The sequence below is a fragment of the Rhinopithecus roxellana genome, chromosome 3, assembly GCF_007565055.1.
Source record: "Rhinopithecus roxellana isolate Shanxi Qingling chromosome 3, ASM756505v1, whole genome shotgun sequence".
NCBI classification, from domain to species: Eukaryota; Metazoa; Chordata; class Mammalia; order Primates; family Cercopithecidae; genus Rhinopithecus; species Rhinopithecus roxellana.
In genome coordinates, this window is record NC_044551.1 from 170,415,383 (window position 1) to 170,430,998 (window position 15,616).

Below are 15,616 nucleotides of genomic sequence, written 5' to 3' on the forward strand. Positions count from 1 at the left end.
CCTTTGCTTCATTTCCCAGTGTGTTTAGAATCCTGGTCAGGGAGACACAGCCATCTCTTGAGGGTCTTCGAGAGACCCCAAAACAGAGGTTGCTGGAGTCTAGAGAAAAGGAAGGAAGGAAGTGAAGAAGAGAATGGAGGGAAGTGACAAGAGCATCTGAGGGGCCCAAAGAGGGGGCACAAAATCCAAGAGTGGAGAGAACTTATCCCAGGAAGCAGCAACAGTCAGCATGGAAATGGCTATGAGGTGTGTCCAGGAGAAGACCTTAGACAGCCTCACCCAGATTCCCACAAGCAAGAATGGCTGGAGGAGGAAAGCCAGCTGTGGGGAAGAACGAGCCAGGTCTCAGCACCAACCAGTGGGGACCAATCACCTCTCCGTGAACGCCTGTGGGGACCGATGACGCTAAGAACTAGATTCCCCCAACACGCACACACTCACCCCCAACATGCACACACTCATAAGGCTCTGAGCCCTTATGCACAGGCCCAGAGAACCCTAAATTAGCTGAGATTAAATTTCTGTCACTCCAGCAGAGTGTAAAGTAGAAAGTAGGTGGAGTTATAGAAAACTTTATATTTCTTGCACACTTGGGTTTATGAACAGAGATTCATTCTAGCTGGAGTAAATATTTTGGAAGCAGAATCAACAAGACTCAGAGGTCAGATGATGATCGAGTGGTGAGCAAGAGGAAGTCTCTCCTCCCTTATTTGGGAGGTTTGTTTCCCAAACACCCCAGGCAAATTCAGGATCTTCGACACTGTCTGTGATGTTTTATTCCTTCCCCTGGTGGTGTTCCCTCATAGGGCCTTTAGTATAGGTTTAATTGTTCTTGCTCAGTTAAGTAATGATCAGGAGTAATTACCATTTACTTTAATGATGCAATCTACTTTACTAGCAATTTACTATTTACTTCGTAGAAAAACATTATCTGTTAAAAAACATACCATTAAAACTTTCAATAATAGTTACTATAACATTTAGGCCTGTAGGGCTTGGAAAAGATCAAGGCAAAGTCCAGCATGCTTCACCTCCCCAGAGGGCCTTATCAGGATTTCCTTATTTCCTTCTTCTTCTGTGCCCCAGCTCCATCACCCTTGAGGAAGGTCCAATCTCATCCTGGGATTCAAGATCCCCGACACCCGATCCCATCTCTCACCCTCTGCAATCATATTTCCTCTCCTCTAAACTCCTTATCCCTCTCCATGGAGGTGGGGAAAGTCCACCTCAGCCTTCCTGCCCAAAGGTACAAGCCCATTCTCAACGTTAGAAGGAGGAGGACTGAGGAAGAAGGGATCAGAATTGGTTTCTTCCCTCAAAAAGTGCTAAGAAATCCCTCTGACTGAGGTCCAACTCCAGAACTCAAGGAGAGGAAGGGGCTTGGATCTGCCTTCCTCTGGGATGAGGGGGATTGGGCAGATGGTGCTCAGTGACTTCCCTGGAGCTGGATGAAGCACACACCTGTGAGGCTCATCAGCACCGAACATTACCTGTGCAGATGGAAAATAATGCTGAGATGGTAATCTAGTTCGCATTGCCCTTGCAATTTCCCCTTCCTTCCTCTCCACGCAAGCAACTAGGGATTCTGTGCCTGCTGCCTTGGAAGGGGAGTCTAAGTCACAGGGTGGAAAGGAGGAGGCCTTGCAAATCATCCTGGATTTGGGGTTCCAAACGCCCAAGCGCTTAGTGGCTTTCAAAACTTCAACGTGCACTGGCACAGTGGCTCACACCTGTAATCCCAGCACTTTGGGAGGCCAAGGTGGGTGGATCACGTGAGGTCAGGAGTTCAAGACCAGCCTGGCAAACATTTTTTCTGCCTTGGCTTCCCAAAGTGCTGAGATTACAGGCATGAGCCACTTCGCCCATCCTTTATTTATTTCTTGCAGATACAGGGTTTTACTTTATCACCCAGACTGGACTGCAGTGGCAGTGATCACAGCTCACTACAGCTTTGAATTCCTGGCCTCGAGCAAGCCTCCCAGCTTAGCCTCCTAAGTAGCTGGGACTACAGGCATATACCACCTGCCAGCTTTTTTTTCTTTCTTTCTTTTTTGGAGAGACAGGGTCTTGCTTTGTTGCCCAGGCTGGTCTCAAATTCCTGGCTTTAAGTGGTCCTCCCACAGTGTTGGCAATACAGGCATGAGCCACTGCGCGTTAAATATATTTTCTTCCAGTTCTCAGAGCAGCATAATAAGCTAATTTAATGCATGAGAAATGTTTGTCATGACCGCTCATCAGCACTGAATGGATACAAAATGTGATACTTCCGTACAACGGAATACTACTCAGCAGTATAAAGGAATGAGCTATCTAAACACGCTGTGGTGTGGGTGAATCAAAATAATTATACTGCAGGAAAGATGCCTGGCAAAACAGAATACATACTGTATGAAAATGCAAAATATTCTATAGAAACAGAAAGCAGATCAGTGCTGCCTGGGGAGAGAGGAAAAAGTAGGAGGGAAGGATTATCCTCTGGGGGAACCATGCAGTGGAATTCTCTCCCAATGGTGTGTGAGTAAAAGTGATGTATATTCATTTCTGGGTACAGCTCATAGAAATGTCCCATGCATGGGAGGCTGAGGCAGGAGAACAGCATGAACCTAGGAGGCGGAGCTTGCAGTGAGCCAAGATCAAGCCACTGCACTCCAGCCTGGGCGACACAGTGAGACTCCGTCTCAAAAGAAAAGAAAAGAGAAGAGAAGAGAAGAGAAAAGAAAAGAAAGAAATGTCCCAGGCAACCCTCACTCTATCACCTTTCCTATCCTCTAGATGAATGAAGAGGACTTTGAGAGCCCAGGTGAAGGCAGAGCCACAGGATCAAAGGAGACTGGATCCCTGAGTGACTGCAAAGTCCTCTTCAACAGGCATTGGACTGCGACATGAATAAGACAAGATCTAAGGTGTTAAAACTCTTGCTATGTGAGATTGGTTTGTTAGAGCAGCTAACCAGCCCTAATACATAGTCCAAAGTAATCACCCTGCTAGAAGAGAGCTGGGTGTGCCCCTCAGAGTAAGGTTCCACACAGGGGCTCTGGCTGGTTCCTGCAAATTGGACTCAACACTGAGAGCAGATAAGTCAGCCAGCCTTAGGGAGGAGACAGTCCAAATTGCTGGGCCAGTTTTCTCATGGAGCCATTGAATAAGTTCTTAAATAGTTGGGAAGAGACAATCTGACAGCCACGGAAAGGGCCATACTGCCCATCGGGCTTTTAAAAGGTTCTTTTGGCCGGGCGCGGTGGCTCAAGCCTGTAATCCCAGCACTTTGGGAGGCCGAGACAGGCGGATCACGAGGTCCAGAGATCAAGACCATCCTGGCTAACACGGTGAAACCCCGTCTCTAATAAAAAATACAAAAAACTAGCCGGGCGACGTGGCAGGCGCTTGTAGTCCCAGCTACTCGGGAGGCTGAGGCAGGAGAACGGCGTAAACCCGGGAGTCGGAGCTTATAGTGAGCTGAGATCCGGCCACTGCACTTCAGCCTGGGCGACAGAGCAAGACTCCGTCTCAAAAAAAAAAAAAAAAAAAAAAAAAAGGTTCTTTTGATGAACGTTCATCTGGGACACAAATAGCCTTATGTTCTTAAGCCATTCTGGGCAATCTTTCCACATCTGTCATCCTCAAAACTTCCTGTCACTAAGCCTGCAGGCTTTTTTTTCCCCCCAAGTCCCTCAACAACAGAGTAAATCATGATCCAATGGCCAGGAATTGATGTGTCTTTATTTTAAGGTCTTTGCGTGGATTTCCCTTTTCTATGCCCTTGGGCCCTGTCTGAGGAAGGTTAGAACACTCTAGCAATTTGCTTCTGGCTGCCCAGCACACCACGCAGAGCCATCTGCAAACTGGGCTTTGGATTTTTCTTCCTTAGTCAACTCATCATTAAACTGTTCATGAAACCATTGATCCAGGTTGAGGGATGGAATGGAGAAGAGTGTGGTACGAGAGGAATGTAAGTAACTTGCTCTGGCAGCCTACTTGTGCTTTAGGACTTGCGTGGACCCAACCCACACATGTCACTTCCTCTTCATGACAGGGTGTTGCTGAGCACCCCTGATTTTACGGCTGAGTAGATCAGATAACACTCAGTTCAGGTCACGTAGTCACATGGTATGCCAGGATCAGGCATCCAATTTCACCGGACCCCTGAAGCAAGCCAGGAGCTATTTCTAAAATGGAGGATAACTATTTGCTGAAAGAAAGCGTAACTTTGCTCCAAAATCCAGTGTCTGAGTATTAAGGCCAAAGCCAGAACTATTTACTCTGCAGCCTGGTCCAGTAGGAAAACTTTCTCTTTTTATATGATCCTGCCTTAAAGTTGGCAGCTTTCAAGTGACCCAGTAACTGGTCAAAATAATGTACCTAAATACATCTATGTTACCCACCAAGTCTAAAGAAGCCCAAGCCCAAGTATTGCACCTCTTCCTTAGCAGAGAGTGTGATCTACTCTTTTCCTTCACTTTGTAGGAAATATCTCGACATATCCCAGACTCCTAGATGGCTTACTGACAGGCCCCTATATATTTGTGAGATTTATTATCCATCCTCTGGCACACACATCATGCTTTACCAAATCATCCAGGATATCTGTTATTCCCTTTTCTTTTCTTTTTTTTTTTTTTTTTTTTTTGAGACAGAGTCTTGCTCTGTCGCCGGGGCTGGAGTGCAGTGGCCAGATCTCAGCTCACTGCAAGCTCCGCCTCCCGGGTTTATGCCATTCTGCTGCCTCAGCCTCCGGAGTAGCTGGGACTACAGGCGCCCACCACCTCGCCCGGCTAGTTTTTTGTATTTTTAGTAGAGACGGGGTTTCACCGTGTTAGCCAGGATGGTCTCGATCTCCTGACCTCGTGATCCGCCCGTCTCGGCCTCCCAAAGTGCTGGGATTACAGGCTTGAGCCACCGCGCCCGGCCTATTCCCTTTTCTTAAGGTCCATCGAGATGATGTCATCAGTGCCTTGGTAGATTAGCCTGATATCCATTAGAATGGAGATTTAGTAAAATAAAAAAAATCCCTGTAAACTGGCAGGGTGCAGTGGCTCACGCCTGTAATCCTGGCACTTTGGGAGGCCGAGGCAGACGGATCATCCAAGGTCAAGAATTCGAGACCAGCCAGGACAACATGGCAAAACCCTTTCTCTACTAAAAATACAAAAAATTAGGGGGTGTGGTAGCATGCGCCTCAAATCCCAGCTACTCTCGAGGCTGCGGCACAAGAATCCCTTGAACCCAGGAGGCAGAGGTTGCAGTGACCTGAGATTGCACCACTGCACTCCAGCCTGGGAGATAGAGTGAGGCTTTATTAAAAAAAAAAAAAAAAAAAAAAAAAAAATCCCTGTAAACTAAGTGGCTGGGTCCAGAGAGTGACATACCCTGAAGCCAGACAGTGAGGGTTTACTGCTGCCTCTGCCAGATCAATGCAAGGGAATCCTGGTGTTTGGTACAGAAGAATAACCATTGACCAGACCTCTTGCTGCCTATTAGAGGCCAACAAATGTGCTAATCTCTCCCAAGAAGGACCACATCTGGAAGAGCGCCTGAAGTTGGAGTTCTTACCAGAATAAGTAAGTTTATCATAATGCTCTGTTGTTCTTCAAGGCCATCTCTATCCTATTCTGGACAAACTGAAGAGGTAATGGTGATGTGATGGGACTCACCCTACATCTTTCAAATCTTTGAGAGTGGTATTAATCCCTGAGTAAGATAAAGTACTATTTTTGATTTATTTTCTTGGTAGTTAAGGAGAGCTCCAGGGCCTTCCATGTAGCTCTTCCTTTCAAAATAGCCCTTGCCCCATGGTTAGGAAGCCAATGTCAGGATTCTGCCCTTGTTGATACCAATAACAACTCTCCATATAACCACAGTTTCAGAGTACATAGCCCAGGCATGAGACAGACTTCACTCACAACTTTTTTTTTAAATCTGTGCCATGTGCATGTATTATACAGTATATTCACAAAAATAAGAGGGGGGGAAATCCCATTTTTAACAATTAAATACATAATTATTAAGTTTTAAAAATTCTCCTTTGTGTACCACTCCAAAATCCTCTCCTGCATATACTATTTTTTTGGAAACACCTAGTCGTCTCATCGTTATCACACCGGTTGTAACCATGTACCTACGTGTCTACCTTCTCCATCAGACTCTGGAACAAGGAGTCGGGTCTGAGTCCCATGCCTCAAGCCCAGAACGCTGGACTCCCAGTAGACCATATGTTGCAAATAAAGACCGTCCCTTTCAACTCAGGCCATCCACGAGCCCAGCAGTTCCAACAAAATGATGTACAGCAGCCTTTTTGCAAGCCTTTATGTTGCCTCAATATTTCTCCCCTGCAAAATGGGAATGATCCGTATCTGCCTTGCTGTGCTGTTGGAAGGAGTCAGACGACGGGTGTGAAAGTATTGTAACACTATAGAAATTAATTCACTCATCCATTTAACAGGCAATTATTAAGTGCTAGGGTGGTGCACCGCGATTACCACCGCGTTACACGCGTTCCTCCAGCAGGTAGCATCCTTCCCGTCCCGCGTAGGGGGGAAGGGTGTCTCCCCACCAGGCTTTTCTCCCACGGAACTCCGGGTGGTGACCTTATTCAAAATGGCGCAGGCGGCCTCGGGGGCTAGTGCGGCGGCGCGGACTCCGCGTGCCCTCTGACCTGCTGGCAGCAGGCGGAGGGGGGAGCCGGGCGCCGCCATATTGGCTGTTGTCCTGTGAGGGGAGCGGTAGCGGCAGCGGCGGCGGCGGCGGCGCGGCGTGTGGAGCCAGGGAGCGGCGCGAGCGGCAGCATGACTCGGAGGCGGAGCAGGCCGAGCGGCGGCGCGGGCAGGCGCGAGCGGGCTCGGGCCGCGGGGCCGCAGAAGCCCCAGGCGCCCGAGCCCCCGCCGCCGCCAAGCCTGGAGGCGGGAGCGGGTGCAGGCCCCCCGGAGGCACCGGCGGAGCCCGATCGCGACGGCCCCAGGGAGGACGACGAACCCAACCTGGTGCCCGGCCCGCAGGTAGGAGCGAGCGAGGCGACTTCGGCGGCCCGGGCGCTTTCACCTCCCCCGAACGGGAGCGGGAGTGGGGCGGGGTTGGGAATGGGCCATCCTGCCGCGGCTGGGCAGCAGCCTTCCCCCGGGTCCGGCGCCGAAGCTTTCTCCCCCGGGGCGGGAATGGAGGCTGGACCCCTCTCCCCAAAGCCGAGGCTCGGTCCGCGCTCCTGCGACTAGGCTGAAGCTGCTCCCTTCTCCCCGCCGCCTCCGGGCTGGAGCAGAGACTAACGTCTGGCCGTAAACCCACACTGGGACTGGGCTGTGATCCCGAGGCCGCAGCTCCTCTCTCGGCCCGCCACCTCCCCCTGGGCCCACCTGCTCCCTCAGCCACAGGCCATCTCGGGGCTCTGGGACTGGACGGCTGCAGCCTCTTCCCTTTCCCCTCGGGAACGGCTCCACTCCGTCCCCTGCACCGCCTGCAGCCGCGGCCCCCTCAGCAGCTGTGTCTCCTGGCACCTCCTCGCCATACCCAGCAGAGCAGTCGGAGCAGACAGCCAGGCTGCCCGGAAGAGTTTTTGGTGGGGTTTCTGCATGGAGGTGGAAACCCAGCAGAACCTGCCCTTTCTGCCTTCCCCTGCCCCGAAAGGCAGCCCGCCCCGACCCTGAGATCCCGGGTTTGGAGAATCCTGCTGAGAGTGAACAGTAGGAGGATTCTCGATTCTCCAAAGCTTCCAGCTTGCCACCTGGAGGAAGGTCACTTTCTTTTGAGCAAAGGAGATAATGGGAGGTACCCTGCCAGTGTTCACTGAGAGGCGGGGGTGACATGGGCCACGGTTGCTCTGGGAGGGTTGTGGCACTCGGGGCTGGGTGGCTCTCCCTAAGCTTGCTCTGACAAAAGAGTTTTGAGTTGGTCTTTTGGCTGAGCCTGCCCAGGAAGGCAGGCTCCTGCAGGAGTCTTGGAGGGTCGGATGCGGCGCCGGATGAGGATGAGGCGTGGCGGAAGATGCGTTTGGCTCTGCAGACACTGCATCGGGCAGCAGGGGACTCTGGGAGGCTGGTGCAGCCAGAAGGCATGGCTCTTGACAGCCTTCTAGTAGAATCTCTGGAATTGTGCATGTGAGTGGGGTTGCCATTTGGGGTACCTTCCTACAAAGCCTCCCCTGACCTCCCCAGTTGCGTCAGGTGCCCTCTCTGTGCCCACAGCCCTCTGTGCCTCCCTCTGGTAGCACTCCCCTTTCTGTGATGAAACGTTCTGTTGATATGTCTGTTGCCTGCCCTGGACTGTGAACTCCACAGGGACACAGGCTATGCCATCTATCTCTGATCCTCCACGCCTCGCCCAGGGCCTTGCTAACACAGAGTAAAAATAACTAGGTGAATGAGAGAGAAAATGAATCAGTCCAGAACCCGTGCTTATTGTAACCCAGTTTTCATGCTGATTTCCTTGTGTCTCAGATCACAATAAGGTTTTTAATTAATGAAAATGTCACCACTTATTGAGTGTCAGAAGCTCCACCTTCATCCCTGTCCCCATCTCCTATCCTAGGCTGACACTGCTTCCATAGGAGACTCCCCAGGTGGGACCCCCGACCCCTACTGGGTCTAGCTTCCAACCCTGAGGCTGCTTCCCCCACCAGCCTACTCTGGGACCCCCCTGGGAGTGCTGTTACCCAAAAAGGGAGAGTGGGAGAAGGGAGAGTCAGGAAGCTGTTGTCTTCTCTTCTTCTCATTCAGCAGACCATAGAATACTTTAGAGTCTCTGCCACATAGAGATGCCAGAAAGCTTGGATGATGGCTCAACCATTCAGTTTTTATTGAGGATATAACTTTGCCAAGAGCTCTAAGCTTCATCAATTGCTTTGACATCTAGTTTCCTACCATGTTCTTGTCTACTCCACTGCCTGACCTACTGATTCATTTATTTGTGCCAGGCACTTTACATACCTTACTTATAATCTTTCCCCCTCCACTGTATTTCTCCGCAGCATTTAGCACACATATGATGAATTGACCATTGATTTGATTATCTGGTTTTATTTGTGAACTCTGTGAGTTCAGGAGCCATGTCAGTCACCATTGTACCCCTGTGCCTGGTGGTTAACAAATGTTGATCAACAAACTAGAGGATATAAATATTATTACCCCATTTTTCAGATGAAGAAACAGAAACTCAGAGCAACTAAACATTTGCCCAAATGACTCCATCTATAGGTGTCAGACAAAAGAAAAGAAGAGGACTCTTAGGTAGTTTGGAGGATTTTTAACAAGTCTTTTTTTTTTTTTTTTTTTAAACTACAGCCCCAAAGAAGGGAAACAAACTGGTAAATTCGGTTCTGATTATGCCCCACTTTGACCGGGGGTGGGGTCTGGAAGCAGGCTTTTGTGCCCTGGTGCAAAGCACCTAGTAGAAAGGTAGGGTTCAGTCATTGCTCTGCCTGCAAGCGTGTCTTTGTTGAGGTTCTCTGGCTCTCACTGCCACTCATAGCCCTGTCTTACGTATACAGAGTGGATAAGGAAGATGAAACTCAGTGTCATATACGAAACTGAATTCCAAGGTGGCAAATAGAACCACTCCCAGTCCACAGGCTTGTTGGAATGCCCCAGCTCACACATTGCTTTGTTTCTGTTTGTATTTTCATTTGAGACCATATTTTAAAGATCAAAAGGTTTCCCACACATTTGGATTTGGGGCTCTTTTTAAACTAAAGATATGGTGATGCTGGGTCCACTTTTCCACAAGGCAGTAATCAGTAGTCTCTGAGTAGCATTTGGCCCTTTTAGACAGCCTGTGCTCCTTAGGCCTCTTCTGGTTCTTTCCAGGCCCCTTCACTCATTTGCATAACCTGTACAATTTTAAAGCAGGACCTTGAGTTTAATTGGGATCCCAAACGGCTTAACTTTCAATTGTTTCAGGCCACTAAACCACATTGATCTGTTTCCTAACAACCCAAATCCTTATTTACAGCACAAGAAGACTGAAACAGTTACTACCTTATTAGCAAAGGAAAAAACAAACAAACAAGGAACAACTGAAAAAGCAATTATAGGAGGCAGTGGGGAGTAGTGTTTAGAGACTTGGATTGAATTCCCAGCTTAGCCTCCTAGCTTTGTGACTCTGCAAGTTGCTTCTCTCTGACCCCATCAAGAACTTCACAAGAGGCCTTGCTGGCTCACGCCTGTAATCCCAGTACTTTGGGAGGCTGAGGCAGGAGGATCCCTTGAGGCCAGAAGTTTGAGACCAGCCTTGGTGACATAGTGAGCTCTCTGGTTCTACAAAAAAAATGAAATCAAAACTTAGCTGGGCATGGGTACATACCTATAATCTCAGCTACTTGGGATGCTGAGGCGGGAGGATTGCTTGAACCCAGGAGTTCAAGTTACCCAGGACTTCAAGTGCACGCCACTCCACCCCAGCCTGGGGGACAGAGGGAAACCCCATCTCCTTCTCCTTAAAAAAAAATAAATAAATAATACTTCACAAGAGAAGCAACCTATGTAGCAGCTAGTACATAGAGGCGCCTCACCTAAGAGAGGTGGCAGGAGCTGTGCCAGGTGGCCATACAAAGCCTGAGTGTTCTGGCCTATTAGCTCTGCTAGCTGTCTTTCGTCTCTCTTGGACCACTCAGTTTGTAATCCAGGTACACTCAATAAGCCCCCAGGAGACTTGCTAGGATGTAAACCAGCAGTTGGTGAGGAGAGGTGAGCTCATCCTACCCTTGTCCACCTCTTGGTCCCCTCCACATTGTTCTCTGGGCCTTTGCCCAGTCTAGTTTAAAGGGTCTCTAGAGATCCGATTCTCCCACTGCTTCCTCAAGAAATTGGAGCAGATGATTAGTCAGTATCTTTAATAAAACCATCTCATTATGTTTAATTCACTCAGCAGATATCAAAACAACCTCTGTGCCAGGACCTTTATTTGGGGTGCACAGATGGATAAGACAGTTCCTATCTTTGGGGACCTCCCCCTTGGAATCACTGCCTGCCCAGCCTGCACAGCTTCCATTGTCAGTAGGAGGAAATGGTACTGAGGGGATCCCTGCCACCTCTGGTTCTTCTTTGTAAGCCAGTAGAGACTCACTCAGTAAAAATGTCAAAAGACCTTTGAAAATGAAGACTTACCGACTTAGGATTTTATTTTATTTTTTTTTATTTAGAGATAGGATCTTGCTGTGTTGCTCAGGCTATCCTCAAACTCCTGGACTCAAGTGATACTTCTCCTTAAGCCTCCCAAATAGCTGGGACTACATGTGCATGCCACTGCACCCAGTTGAGTTTTAAATTTTAATTTCTGATATCAGATAGATGATCCTAACACCTTTACTTACCTCATCTAGAAGTTTTTAGAGCAGGGTCTATGTTTTAATTTATTTGGGGGGTATATACTGTGTGTGGTCCTGTGCTCCTTATATCCTCAATGCCTGGCTGTTAAACTAAATTCTAATAAGTGAGGATTCTACCACTTCGTTCTTATCTGCCCCCAAACTGGGCCAGGTTGGCAGTTATTCGTTCATTTAGGCCAGCCGTTTGCATGCTGTGATGCCCAGTCTTATCTCACATGGCATTTATTGTGCAAATATTAACCGATCCCAGCTCTGTGCCAGGCCTGGGCTAGCTGTGCATGCAGAAGTGAATCAGACATAGTCCCTTCCCACAAGGGGCTCATAGTCTAGAGATCATGTGTATAGTAATTGCAGTGATGCTAGAAGGAGATATAACATTGGCTTCCTCTAAATAAGGGTTCAAATCCTGGACACTTTTTGTGTGTGTGTGTGTGAGATGGAGTCTCACTCTGTCTCCCAGGCTGGAGCACAGTGGTGCGATCTTGGCTCGCTGCAAGCTCCGCCTCCCGGGTTCACACCATTCTCCTGCCTCAGCCTCCTGAGTAGCTGGGACTACAGGCGCCCACCACCACTCGCAGCTAATTTTTTGTATTTTTAGTAGAGACAGGGTTTCACTGTGGTCTCGATCTCCTGACTTTGTGATCCATCTGGCTCGGCTTCCCAAAGTGCTGAGGTTACAGGTGTGAGCCACCGTGCCCGGCCATCCTGGACCCTATTAAGTGGCCTTTGGAAGTGTTTCAGCCTCTTGGTTTGTTTTCTTATGTATAAAATGACAATCCAGGCCAGGCGTGGTGGCTCACGCCTGTATTCCCAGCACTTTGGGAGGCTGAGGTGGGCAGATCACGAGGTCAGTAGATCGAGACCATCCTGGCTAACACAGTGAAACCCCATCTCTACTAAAAATACAAAAAACTAGCCGGGCGAGGTGGTGGGCGCCTATAGTCCCAGCTACTTGGGAGGCTGAGGCAGGAGAATGGCGTGAACCTGGGAGGCGGAGCTTGCACTGAGCCGAGATCGTGCCACTGCACTCCAGCCTGGGCGACAGAGTGAGACTCCGTCTCAAAAGAAAAAACAAGACAATCCAGTCTTACAAGGTTAATGTTAGGGTCCAAGAAGTGCTGTGTGCTTAACACGAGTGGCAGCTCCGAGTATTGTAGATATTTGGTGTCGGGGTTGCCCAAGACGTAACCTAGAGGAAGATGGGTCAGAGAATGCTTCTCAGAGCTGAGTCTTCAAGGTTCTCCAGAGAACAAGGTGGGAGAAAAGAGTCCAAACAAAGGAAGGAACTTGTACAAAGACCCAGGGTGAGCACCACTCATTTGGAGAGTCAGGAGAGATCTGGCTGGAGGGGCTAGCAGGGTTCTTGAAAACCACACCAAGAGGTTTGGGCTTTATCCTGTAGGTGGTGAGGAATCAATGAAAGGTTTTAAGCAGGAAAGAGAACGTGATGTGCTTCAATATATTCTCTGATGTCATGTGAAGAAGTAATTCTCAGTGAGAGAGACAGCTGTGATTGCTTGATTCCACCTCTCCCTTGCCCCAACCTAATAATCATCAGATCCCATGTGCTTTGCTGGACCCTATCCCAGACTTACAGAATCAGTCTCCAGGTCTGGATCCCAGGTGTCTATTGTTGAATTGTCCCCAAGTGACTCTAACATGTGGCTGGGTCTGGGAGCTGCTGAATCGAGGGTGCCAGGGGGATCTTTGAGGAGACCTAGGATATTCAAACAATGGGCTTCCCAGGGAGGAGCTTTTCCATAAGCAAGAATAGAAACAACCTTAGTTTAAAACAGAACAAAAAACCTTCCCCCAGTTCTGATCTATTAATGATATTTGCCAACTGCTAATCTTCCATTGTGTATCCAAATACTGACCTGTGCCTGCTCTGTGCTACAGCCTCTGCTGAATGACTGCAATACAGTGACTTGTAGGGGACAGGCTCTGCCCTTGAAAAGCTCACAGTATTGTGGAAAGGACAGATTTCAACCAGTAGAATATATTTGATAAGCTCTATTCTAGAGATATGTTTTTAAACAAAAAGTGTTAGGGTATCCCAGAGCAAAGCCAAGTTCATTCTTCCTATGGACTTAAGAGGATGTAACACCCAGATCGAGCCTAAAAAAAAAAGAGAAGAAAAAGGCAGAAGGAACAGCATATGTGAAGGTGTGACTACTTTATGTATTTGGTCCTTCTTGGCAGGATGTGCAGAAACAGAGAAGGACTGAGGAGAGGCATGCTATGTCTTGGGAAGGGCCCTGTGTTTGTGCCTTCAGTTCTGTGCCTGTGAGTCTGCCTTCGCCCTTCAAACTCTGGGTGGCTCCCAGCACAGCAGCTGCATGGTTGCGCAGCCTGTGGGCCAACATGCTGCCGTCCATCTCCCCTTCATTCTCCACCAAAGGCCCTTAGCTCCCTTTATTATTTCCAACCCACCCCCCCCCCCCATTCTTAGCATGCTTAGCACAAGTAGTAGCTACAAGTAGATCTATCTACTGTGAAAAATGATGTAGGGAAACTAAGGCAGAAAGAAGGGGCTGGTGGAACTGCAAACACTGAAGGTTTTATTAGGAAGTTATAGCCAGAAAACAAGGAGCTGGGGGTTCAAAGAGGCCTTGAAGTCACTTGTCTAGTCCTCTGTCCTTTGCTTCAAGAAATAAATTTGGTTTGGGCAAGTCTCACTTAGTAAGTTTCCCTGTCATTTCTTCCAGGGCAGAAGAGGAAAGAAACTAACGGGTATTGAGCACCTACTTTGTGCCAGGCCCAGGCCAGGTACTTTACATAATTTATTTCCTTCTGTCCTCACAACTCTGTAAAATATGGTTTTATTCCCATTTCATAAATGAGGAAATTGAGGCTCAAAGAAATTGAGTAATATTCCAAGATCATATTGAAAATGACAATTGGGATTTGAACTCACAACTGTGTCTCATCCCCAAAGTTCATGCTCTTCCTCCTCCATGAGTAACGTGTGCTGGGGTTACAGTAGCAGAGTGGCAGTTTGACCTGAGGATTCAGGTAAATCTGCGGCTTTGGCCCTCCTTGTGGCTGATTGCACCTAGGAGGCAGTTCAGCAGATGAGCTAGCCTTGTGGGGATATTAAAACTGAGAAACTTTTAGGGTTAAGGTCACTAGGATCAGAGAGACTCACTCCCAACCGAGCTTGTACAACCAGAAAGGATTCTCCACTGACTAGTCTTACAGTGTGAAACAGCTGTTCTACCTCCTGGAAGGGCCTAAGCCCACAGCCTGCATGGAAGTTTGGGTAACAGCTCCAGGGCACTGAGGTAGGGTTGTGTCAACTCTCTTAAGAATTAACTGCAGCTCTGATTGTCAGCATTAGAATGGTCTGAGATTCTTCTCACTGATTGCCCTCTCATCAGTGGCTCAGAGTGACTTATAGCATGTTGGGAAATGCACTGGTTTGACTCTGTTTTACATTCTGCCTTTGTGTTAAAAAGCTGAGACATGAGCCAGATGGGCTTTAAGCTTTCATTTGTTTATGCAGTGAATGCCTGCAATGTGCCAGGCCCAAGCCAAGTTAGGTTCCTGTGCATACTTAAATGACCAAGGTCCACACCCCGCCCCCAGAGAGCTTACATTCTACCAGGAATTTAGGAACAGACAGAATACACCTATGGCACATTTTGATGATGCTATACTAAATAGAATCAGTTGTGCTTAGCTTGACCAGCAAAAGCTTCATTGACCTTTGACCAGAATCTTAGGGAATGAATAGGAATTGTCAAGGATAGATGTTTCCCAGCACTTAGCACAATTGGCAGGAGATACGGACTCTGAGAATGTTGAATGAGGGAATGAATGGGTGAATGGAAGAGTGAGTGATGTTAACTATGACAATGAGTTTTTCTAGGCTGAGGATTGATCATTTTCTCTGCTTCTGAAAGGGAATTTTAGCTGCTCGTGTTGTCCTCTGCCTGCCTTGGTGACAGAGAGGCTCTTGGAGTTGGGTGCCTTGAGAGTAGAGTGCTCCAGTGGGCCATTTCAAAATAGAATTTGGGATCTGTTGCAGGGCAGCTGGTTAGATACAGCATGTGTCTTGGGGAAATCCTGTACAAACATACACAAACCCTGGAGATGAAAAAGAATCCATGGGATGAATGAGGCCAAGTTGAGTACTGGAAATTCAATCCAGCTTCAGAGTAGTCCTTGACAGCTGTCTGGTCTGGCAATGGGTTATTCCCAAATTGGGGATAGAAAGGCCAAGCTAGAAATTAAGTCATGCCCCCAAAGAGCTTTTTTTTTTTTTTTTTTTTTTTTTTTTTTTTTTTTTTTTTTTTTGAGACAGGC

General features: G+C 48.3%; 1 protein-coding gene across 18 annotated transcripts in view; it reads left to right on the forward strand.

Moving 5' to 3' along the window:
• The first annotated feature begins 6,686 nt into the window (after positions 1–6,686).
• FAM193B (family with sequence similarity 193 member B) overlaps positions 6,687–15,616 on the forward strand; it is a 35,602-nt gene continuing 26,672 nt past the window's right edge. For 3 of the 18 annotated variants that reach the window (XM_030926822.1, XM_030926824.1, XM_030926814.1), the window contains exons 1-2: positions 7,947–8,084; positions 14,017–14,077. Coding sequence is in view for 6 of the 18 variants with exons in the window: in XM_030926809.1 (XP_030782669.1) it covers positions 6,783–6,992 (210 nt within the window). In the remaining 12 variants the exon portion in view is untranslated. Of the gene's footprint in view, positions 6,993–7,144; positions 8,085–13,510; positions 13,595–14,016; positions 14,078–15,616 lie in introns of those variants that run through there. The other 15 variants (XM_030926806.1, XM_030926807.1, XM_030926808.1 and 12 more) reach the window with 12 other exon arrangements.